Consider the following 10,396-nt stretch of genomic DNA (forward strand, 5'->3'; position numbering starts at 1 on the left):
AGTTCAGTTCTAGTTCAGTTCTAGTTCAGTTCTAGTTCAGTTCTAGTTCAGTTCTAGTTCAGTTCTAGTTCAGTTCTAGTTTCAGTTCTAGTTCAGTTCTAGCAGTCTAGTTCAGTTCTAGTTCAGTTCTAGTTCAGTTCTAGTTATTCTAGTCAGTTCTAGTTCGTCTAGTTCAGTTCTAGTTCAGTTCTAGTTCAGTTCTAGTTCAGTTCTAGTTCAGTTCTAGTTTAGATCTAGTTCAGTTAACCCTTTCGAACTGCAGGGCTTAAAATCTGAGAGCGTAATAAATTTATTAAATGAGAAAGCGTAAGTGAGCACAGTGCAATTAGGGAAAAGTACGCCAAGAATGCAAGAGCAATTAGTAATAAACTATTTATTTCTTTATAAAAATAAAATAATAATTAGAACGAAAAAAGAACCACAAAATAAAACAAAAATTGTTTAAAGAAATGAAACAATTATTTTTAGCTTTAAGGAAACTGTAAACAAGTAACAATTAATACACCAATAGGAAAATAACGGTATAATAAAGTTAAACTTTCCACTTGCTCTTAAAGATACATGTTCTCCTAAAAAAGGTAAATTTCCTAAATAAGAGAGAACAACAAAATAATAACACGAGATAGAGAGAAAAATACAAAAAACGGAAACATTTTTTGCTACAATTTCGCACAGAAATTTTAGTTGTCTGTGTAAAGCTGCTGTGCGATGTAAATTTTTTTAGAAAAGATTAAAAAAGCAGAAATATTTTTTAAAATAAAATTAAAATGTTTAACTAAAAATTCATAAATTACAAAAAATCAAAATAAATTTTATAAAGTGTTTCATAAGCGGAAAATATACATAATCAAAAAGTATGAATGAATAAAAAATACTTTTAAATGTTTGAAAATCCAGCATGAAAATTTTTATTGCTTTGGAATACCAGCAGAAAAAATGGATGCTGTGTGCAAAATATTATGTGTATACGTGGATAATTTGTTATTGTTAATACATGTTTATTAAATTATAGAAAATATATTGTGAAATTTTAGTGTACACAAGAAATAACGCAAATTGCAATTGATTTCATAACATTAAAAGCAAAAGAAAAATTACAAGAAACAAATGTATACACGAATAATTAATGAATGTCTAAAAAAAAAGAAAAACACCAAATAAGAATTTCAATTTTGTTTTTTTTTTTTTCTTGTTACAATTATGTGTGTATACTTTTACCGGCATCTCGGTTACTAACCTCGTTCTTATTTGCGATTTTTGTTGCTTTTTTATTTACTGTTTTTGTTTGTTTTCTTTCGTCTTTGCAAAACATAACACGATTTATTTGTTTACATCTCTTTCGTTTAGAGCATATGATATGCGTTGTTGTTAAGAGTTGCCATCTATAAGAGGAGATATTTCTTCTTCTGCATGTTGTTTTTCGAAAAAAATTTAAAAAGTAAAATTTTTGTAGCCTGACATGTTATCCTCTGGACGAAAACATTTTTTACGTTACATTTTCAACAAAAAAATTGGTAATGAAATAATATTAATCTTGTAAAGAACATTGCTTACCATTTGCATTACTTGGAAATAGCTAAGTGGTTGTAGGCTTACAATACATTAGATTCCATCAAACAATAACAACTAATAAGTATGCTTCATATAATCTGTCCACAGTACTTGTTGAGTTCTAGTTGAATTCTATTTGAGTTCTAATTGAGTCCTTGTCCAGTTCTGTTCAGTTCTAGTTCAGTTCCAGTTTAGTTCTAGTTCAGTTCCAGTTTAGTTCTAGTTCAGTTCTAGTTCAGTTCTAGTTCAGTTCTAGTTCTAGTTCAGTTCTAGTTCAGTTCTAGTTCAGTTCTAGTTCAGTTCTAGTTCAGTACTAGTTCAGTTCTAGTTCAGTAGTTCAGTTCTAGTTCAGTTCTAGTTCAGTTCTAGTTCAGTTCTAGTTCAGTTCTATTCAGTTCTAGTTCAGTTCTAGTTCAGTTCTAGTTCAGTTCTAGTTCAGTTCTAGTTCAGTTCTAGTTCAGTTCTAGTTCAGTTCTAGTTCAGTTCTAGTTCAGTTCTAGTTCAGTTCTAGTTCAGTTCTAGTTCAGTTCTAGTTCAGTTCTAGTTCAGTTCTAGTTCAGTTCTAGTTCAGTTCTAGTTCAGTTCTAGTTCAGTTCTAGTTCAGTTCTAGTTCAGTTCTAGTTCAGTTCTAGTTCAGTTCTAGTTCAGTTCTAGTTCAGTTCTAGTTCAGTTCTAGTTCAGTTCTAGTTTTTCAGTTCTAGTTCGTTCTAGTTCAGTTCTAGTTCAGTTCTAGTTCAGTTCTAGTTCAGTTCTAGTTCAGTTCTAGTTCAGTTCTAGTTCAGTTCTAGTTCAGTTCTAGTTCAGTTCTAGTTTTCAGTTCTAGTTCAGTTCTAGTTCAGTTCTAGTTCAGTTTAGTTCAGTTCTAGTTCAGTTCTAGTTCAGTTCTAGTTCAGTTCTAGTTCAGTTCTAGTTCAGTTCTAGTTCAGTTCTAGTTCAGTTCTAGTTCAGTTCTAGTTCAGTTCTAGTTCAGTTCTAGTTCAGTTCTAGTTCAGTTCTAGTTCAGTTCTAGTTCAGTTCTAGTTCAGTTCTAGTTCAGTTCTAGTTCAGTTCTAGTTCAGTTCTATTCAGTTCTAGTTCAGTTCTAGTTCAGTTCTAGTTCAGTTCTAGTTCAGTTCTAGTTCAGTTCTAGTCTCAGTTCTAGTTCAGTTCTAGTCAGTTCTAGTTCTTCTAGTTCAGTTTCTAGTTCAGTTTCTAGTTCAGTTCTAGTTCAGTCTAGTTCAGTTCTAGTTCAGTTCTAGTTCAGTTCTAGTTCAGTTCTAGTTCAGTTCTAGTTCAGTTCTAGTTCAGTTCTAGTTCAGTTCTAGTTCAGTTCTAGTTCAGTTCTAGTTTCGTATCTAGTCAGTTCTAGTTCAGTTCTAGTTCAGTTCTAGTTCAGTTCTAGTTCAGTTCTCGTTCAGTTCTAGTTCAGTTCTAGTTCAGTTCTAGTTCAGTTCTAGTTCAGTTCTAGTTCAGTTCTAGTTCAGTTCTAGTCAGTCTAGTTCGTTAGAGTTCAGTTCTAGTTCAGTTCTAGTTCAGGTTCTAGTTCAGTTCTAGTTCAGTTCTAGTTCAGTTCTAGTTCAGTTCTAGTTCAGTTCTAGTTCAGTTCTAGTTCAGTTCTAGTCAGTTCTAGTTCAGTTCTAGTTCAGTTTAGTTCAGTTCTAGTTCAGTTCTAGTTCAGTTCTAGTTCAGTTCTAGTTCATTCTAGTTCAGTTCTAGTTCAGTTCTAGTTCAGTTCTAGTTCAGTTCTAGTTCAGTTCTAGTTCAGTTCTAGTTCAGTTCTAGTTCAGTTCTAGTTCAGTTCTAGTTCAGTTCTAGTTCAGTTCTAGTTCATTCTAGTTCAGTTCTAGTTCAGTTCTAGTTCAGTTCTAGTTCAGTTCTAGTTCAGTTCTAGTTCAGTTCTAGTTCAGTTCTAGTTCAGTTCTAGTTCAGTTCTAGTTCAGTTCTAGTTCAGTTCTAGTTCAGTTCTAGTTCAGTTCTAGTTCAGTTCTAGTTCAGTTCTAGTTCAGTTCTAGTTCAGTTTCTAGTTCAGTTCTAGTTCAGTTCTAGTTCAGTTTAGTTCAGTTCTAGTTCAGTTCTAGTTCAGTTCTAGTTCAGTTCTAGTTCAGTTCTAGTTCAGTTCTAGTTCAGTTCTAGTTCAGTTCTAGTTCAGTTCTAGTTCAGTCTAGTTCAGTTCTAGTTCAGTTCTAGTTCAGTTTCTAGTTCAGTTCTAGTTCAGTTATAGTTCAGTTCTAGTTCAGTTCTAGTTCAGTTCTCGTCAGTTCTAGTTCAGTCTAGTTCAGTTCTAGTTCAGTTCTAGTTCAGTTCTAGTTCAGTTCTAGTTCAGTTCTAGTTCAGTTCTAGTTCTTGTTCAGTTCTACATCGTTCAATTCTTCTTTTTTTGTAGGCGTATGAGTATTAAAAATTGCTTTAATTAAATTGAATATTAAGTATACGTAACAATGATATTTTTCAATTAAGATTATTTCATACAAATAAAATAAAACTTAACTAACAGCGCCGTTTAGTCACCAAAAAGGCTTTAAAAGAAACGATTTCCAACAATTTAACCCTTAAGTGGCTTCACTGTGGTATTTACTAAAGGCAACTCTAACACAATTATCCAAAAATAATTTATGAATATAAGAACTTAATAATCATACACACCTATATATACTTAAATGCAACAAAATTATTATGCATATAAATCCAAAAATACTTATTTTATGGCAGCCAAAAAAAAATAATAGGCGAAACTATTATCGAACAAACATTTTAGTAAATTTTATTTATAATTTAAATGCCTTTACTTCTCATATATCAACAAGCTTTAGCTCTCTTAAAACACCAATCAAATTGCTCTCTTTCTCTTAATAAATGAAGCAAAGAAAATTAATTTCAAATATGGCTGCTATAGAAACACATTGAAATCTTTTTAAAATTTCCCAGCAGTGCCCCTTTTAGACAGAAATTTTTTCGTATTTTTTTAGAACAGAGTAATGTAGTTAGTTAGTTAGTTAGTCCAGCAAAAAAGTTTATGCAGAAAAGAGAATTGAAAATTTGTAAACAAAGTGAAGGGTAACATGTGTATTGCAGGGTTTATATTATAAAATATAATGTGTTAGTAAGCATGTGTGTGTATTAACATTGCACGTGCAATAATATTTACTTTTCGGAACTTTTTGCTTTATGTATTTTGTATAAAATCAACATTCATACCTGTCATTAAATAAAATGTTTTTTTTTATAAATTAAGTATAATTTGTATATAAAATTTATAAAATGAAAAAAAAACATGATTTGTACACAATGTAATTAACAGATGTGGGGAAACGTAATGGCAACAATAATAGCGTCGAATGTTATACTTAGTCAACGAACTACCAAATTGTCTATAAAAAATGTGTATAAACATTTTCTGACAAACTTGCCCATCATTTTTTACCTAGCACCCAATATCTAGGAACCATAACAACAGTTTTTTATAATCCTTTAATAAGTAACCTAAACATTTTATATAAAACTTTTCATTTCTAATAAACGCTCTTATTTTGAACACAACTTTTAAGCTCATTAAAATATTTAAAATATCAAACAAATAAACTGTGTGTATGAATGTGTGTTATTTCTATACATTCTAATTCCCAATAGTCGTGTTATATTTTTTTAACAATAACACTAGCAACACCTAAGCAACCTTTGTCAACAGTCTCTCATGCAAATCATATGTGTAAAGTTATTGTTGGTTTTTCTATTCAAGTTTTTTGTAACACATCACTTCAGTCAGACTTCAGTTCAGAGCATTTAAATATATTAAAGTTATACAACATAATGGTGAGTGATATTAATAGACATATTAAATATTAAAATAAATTTCAAATTGTTTTCTACTATATGTATGTAGGCGTATGAGTGTTAATTGATTTTTTACTTGAATTGAATATTACGTATACGCAACAAGTGATATTAAATAATATGATCTTTTCAAACATGACAACAAGTAACTGAAATTTACATTTATTGCAAAAAAAAACCTTTTCTGGATATGAGTTAAAGTAATTTCTTTGAAGGTTATCTTATATGAGGGTTAGGTTCAAATATGAATGAACCCTAATAAAATTTAGTAGGGAGACTTCGGTCTATATAAAACATGTTTTGTCTATTTTCATAACTGCAGAAGAAGACAGTTTTTAAACATTAAAGTAATTTTTCTGAATTGATTCATATATGAGAGATTGGATCAATTATGGACTGAAATTTAGTAAAGAGATTTTCGTTGCCTTATATTGGAGGTAGGGCCGATTATGGTCCGATAAACATACATTACAACATAATTCTTGATTGCATAAAACCAAATTGTGCAAAATTTAAGTCACGATTTAGTATAATTATCAATGTTATGACATTTCAAAACAGTACTTTAGAAGTCCTCTTCTATGGAGGCTAGACGGTCCATATATATACATATATATTTAAGCTATTAATCTCTGACCATTGCTGCACCGTTTCGTAACTTGCGAGATGCAAATGTATCACTTTACAATCAACCAGATGGAATAGTTGGCCAGGTCTATAGTCTAGTCTAGTCTACAGACTAGTCTATAGTCTAGTCTATAGCTAGTCTATAGTCTAGTCTATAGTCTAGTCTATGTCTAGTCCTATAGTCTAGTCTATAGTCTAGTCTATAGTCTAGTCTATAGTCTAGTCTATAGTCTAGTTATAGTCTAGTCTATAGTCTAGTCTATAGTCTAGTCTATAGTCTAGTCTATAGTCTAGTCTATAGTCTAGTCTATAGTCTAGTCTATAGTATAGTCTATAGTCTAGTCTATAGTCTAGTCTATAGTCTAGTCTATAGTCTAGTCTAGTCTAGTCTATAGTCTAGTATATAGTCTAGTCTATAGTCTAGTCTATAGTCTAGTCTATAGTCTAGTCTATAGTCTAGTCTATAGTCTAGTCTATAGTCTAGTCTATAGTCTAGTCTATAGTCTAGGTCTATAGTCTCAGTCTATAGTCTAGTCTATAGTCTAGTCTATAGTCTAGTCTATAGTCTAGTCTATAGTCTAGTCTATAGTCTAGTCTATAGTCTAGTCTATAGTCTAGTCTATAGTCTAGTCTATAGTCTAGTCTATAGTCTAGTCTATAGTCTAGTCTATAGTCTAGTCTATAGTCTAGTCTATAGTCTAGTCTAGTCTATAGTCTAGTCTATAGTCTAGTCTATAGTCTAGTCTATAGTCTAGTCTATAGTCTAGTCTATAGTCTAGTCTATAGTCTAGTCTATAGTCTAGTCTATAGTCTAGTCTATAGTCTAGTCTATAGTCTAGTCTATAGTCTAGTCTATAGTCTAGTCTATAGTCTAGTCTATAGTCTAGTCTATAGTCTAGTCTATAGTCTAGTCTATAGTCTAGTCTATAGTCTAGTCTATAGTCTAGTCTATAGTCTAGTCTATAGTCTAGTCTATAGTCTAGTCTATAGTCTAGTCTATAGTCTAGTCTATAGTCTAGTCTATAGTCTAGTCTATAGTCTAGTCTATAGTCTAGTCTATAGTCTAGTCTATAGTCTAGTCTATAGTCTAGTCTATAGTCTAGTCTATAGTCTAGTCTATAGTCTAGTCTATAGTCTAGTCTATAGTCTAGTCTATAGTCTAGTCTATAGTCTAGTCTATAGTCTAGTCTATAGTCTAGTCTATAGTCTAGTCTATAGTCTAGTCTATAGTCTAGTCTATAGTCTAGTCTATAGTCTAGTCTATAGTCTAGTCTATAGTCGAGTCTATAGTCTAGTCTATAGTCTAGTCTAGTCTATAGTCTAGTCTAGTCTATAGTCTAGTCTAGTCTATAGTCTAGTCTATAGTCTAGTCTAGTCTATAGTCTAGTCTATAGTCTAGTCTATAGTCTAGTCTATAGTCTAGTCTATAGTCTAGTCTATAGTCTAGTCTATAGTCTAGTCTATAGTCTAGTCTATAGTCTAGTCTATAGTCTAGTCTATAGTCTAGTCTATAGTCTAGTCTATAGTCTAGTCTATAGTCTAGTCTATAGTCTAGTCTATAGTCTAGTCTATAGTCTAGTCTATATCTAGTCTATAGTCTAGTCTATAGTCTAGTCTATAGTCTAGTCTATAGTCTAGTCTATAGTCTAGTCTATAGTCTAGTCTATAGTCTAGTCTATAGTCTAGTCTATAGTCTAGTCTATAGTCTAGTCTATAGTCTAGTCTAGTATAGTCTAGTCTATAGTCTAGTCTATAGTCTAGTCTGTCTAGTCTAGCTATAGTCTAGTCTATAGTCTAGTCTATGTCTAGTCTATATGTCTAGGCTATAGTCTAGTCTATAGTCTAGTCTATAGTCTAGTCTATAGTCTAGGTCTATAGTCTAGTCTATAGTCTAGTCTATAGTCTAGTCTATATAGAAAAATAAAGTCATGCATATAAGATCTTGATGGAATGAACATTTATACACTAACTTTGTGGGTACTTTTTAGTTCTTCAACTAGTACGTTTTGCACGTTTTAAACCTAGAAACATAGAATAGAAAATGGACTTTCTGTTACGAAAAACGGATCCTACCACCAATCCTCCTATGCAACGACCCGATTCTTGATCGGCCAAAGATTGTCAACCCAGCGACAGCTGAATCACCATAATCAATCATAATATTAAAACTTTGAACAAATTAAGAAATGCTGCATTCCTTCGATATGATTCTCTGCTAACATGGAGAATGTCCTCAATACAATGCGACTTCTTTAAGGCATAATTTATCAGCCTAATATCATCGTTTAAATACCGATTCGATCACCAATCTCTAGAATCAGGAATATTTTGCAATATTTTTTTTGTAAAATATCCTCTCGAAACACCATATATCACATAGCAGAGTAATTGTACTTATCTGATTATTATTGGTCAGACATACACCTCGTAAATTTCTAACAAGGTCAATCCATTATTAATCATATTATTAAGTTAACTTAGAAATGTAACACTCTCCATGACGATCCTCTCTCTTACTGCCAAACAATACTCGGTTGAGTCAACACTCCGGCAAGGACTATAGCAATAAATGAAAGAAAGTCGGAATGATTGTAGTTATTCCTTCTTGGTTTTAGCAAATTTTTGTTCATTGCTTAAAAGATTGATCAGATTCCCCAGAACGAATGCATTATCCATACTGATATTTACATATAAATAACACTTTTATTAATACAACTACTAAAGTTCATATTTACATTTTTATCATCAAATAAAATAGCTTAAAGCTGTTAACACACATAACTTTAAAATATTTAAATAGTATTTGTTATTAAATTTTTATTTCGATTACTCACACTACACCCACGCCTTTCAACTATAATCAAGCTGAAGGTTAAACAAAAACAATTTTAACAGGAAATTTTTAAATCCTTTTTTCTTTTTATTTCATTTTACAAACCTCTGCTTTCATGTACATATTCGAGCACATATTTCGCACTTGTAACAAGTGTAGTATGTAGTGGCAAAAACAAATACAATTTAAAGTCTCTAGCAATTTGATGTTCATATTATTTGATTTTTAAATTGTAGCAAAAAATGTTTGATACCAAATGGTTGCCTGCTGCGTGTGGTAGTTTAGCACCAGCTCTTATACCACCCGCTCACATAGTAATACTCTGGTATTTTTGGGAGAATTATGCGCGTTATGTTGATAAGCACTTTTGTACGTGTTCATGCTGGGATACAGTCTTTAAGGGACCCTACGAATCTGGTGTGGCCTCCTACAAGCACATGTATTTCAATGCCACACAGAATACCTTTAAAATGTGGCTGTTGACTGTTTTCGCCGTGATTGCCTTGTATGAATGTATAAAACGTTTGATAGCGCTCATATTGCAGCAACGTTTACGCTACAGCATGTTGGTTCTATTTAGTCTATCGATATTTTCACATTATTATGCCTGGTGGGCGTATATGAACTATTACAATGATGACTACTATCAGCAATGGAATCATCAATTATTTTTTACGGTAATATTTTGGGGTGTTGCAAAAATTTATGTTTATTTTGGGAGTAATTGTGTTTTTTTTTCTTCTTATTTCTTTTTACAGGTAACCGAAATCATATCAACTGTTATGGTAATGCATTTAGCCGATAGCACGAATACTGTTACTACCAAAAAGATATTTTGCATTGTGGGCATTGCCATTTTGCACATTATCGCCAGCAGTTTTGATCAATTCTTTTTCAATGTCTTACGCGGTGAAGGATATGCCCATCAAATTGTACGTGATATAGGTTTTATGGTGCCGGACATCATGCAATTGGTTATACCACTCTGGCTGTTGAATCGTACGCGTAAAGAATCTTATATAACAAGACCCTTCTACAAAGATCGTAGTCTACATAAAGATATTGTAGCCATGATGTTTTTTGTCATCGCTCTCTTTGTGGTCTGCACAATATTGTGAGATAAACTTTTCCAATGGCTTATCGACCATATGAAAAATTTCAAAGGTGGAGATGTAACACTACAACCTGGTGATGAGGCTGTTGATTAAAGTCCTAACAAACTGGAAATCATTGTTATGGTGTTCCACAGAAACATCAATATTTTTTTCTCTATTAAAATGTATATATAATAATTACAACAACATAATTTTTTTACAAGCATCAGAACAAAACGTGTGACAAAATTCATTGAATATGGAAAAATGGAAACAGAAACTTTAAGATACAAATGACAGATTGCTGAAGTTAAAAGGAAAGTAGAGTAAATGTAAATTTTTATACGTCGTAAATCAATTACAAATTGTTCAAGTGAGTAAGTATTAAGTTCGTTATAATGTTTTTATTTTAAATTTATAATTTTCAATTAATCACAAATTCAAATTTATATTTTAAAACCGACTGGTAAAACAAAAAAAA

The 10,396-nt window shown here is 31.6% G+C and overlaps 1 protein-coding gene across 1 annotated transcript; it reads left to right on the forward strand.

Annotated features, from left to right (window-relative positions):
• The first annotated feature begins 801 nt into the window (after window positions 1–801).
• LOC119614797 lies at window positions 802–10,175 on the forward strand. The gene is made up of 3 exons (XM_037970903.1): window positions 802–854; window positions 9,058–9,498; window positions 9,580–10,175. The coding sequence occupies exons 2-3, from the start codon at window positions 9,064–9,066 to the stop codon at window positions 9,937–9,939; spliced, it is 795 nt and encodes a 264-aa protein (XP_037826831.1). The 5' UTR covers window positions 802–854; window positions 9,058–9,063; the 3' UTR covers window positions 9,940–10,175.
• The last annotated feature ends 221 nt before the right edge of the window (window positions 10,176–10,396 follow it).

Source organism: Lucilia sericata, unplaced genomic scaffold (genome assembly GCF_015586225.1).
Source record: "Lucilia sericata isolate MDLA Ls3-8-SP2 unplaced genomic scaffold, ASM1558622v1 Contig003431F_arrow, whole genome shotgun sequence".
NCBI lineage: Eukaryota > Metazoa > Arthropoda > Insecta > Diptera > Calliphoridae > Lucilia > Lucilia sericata.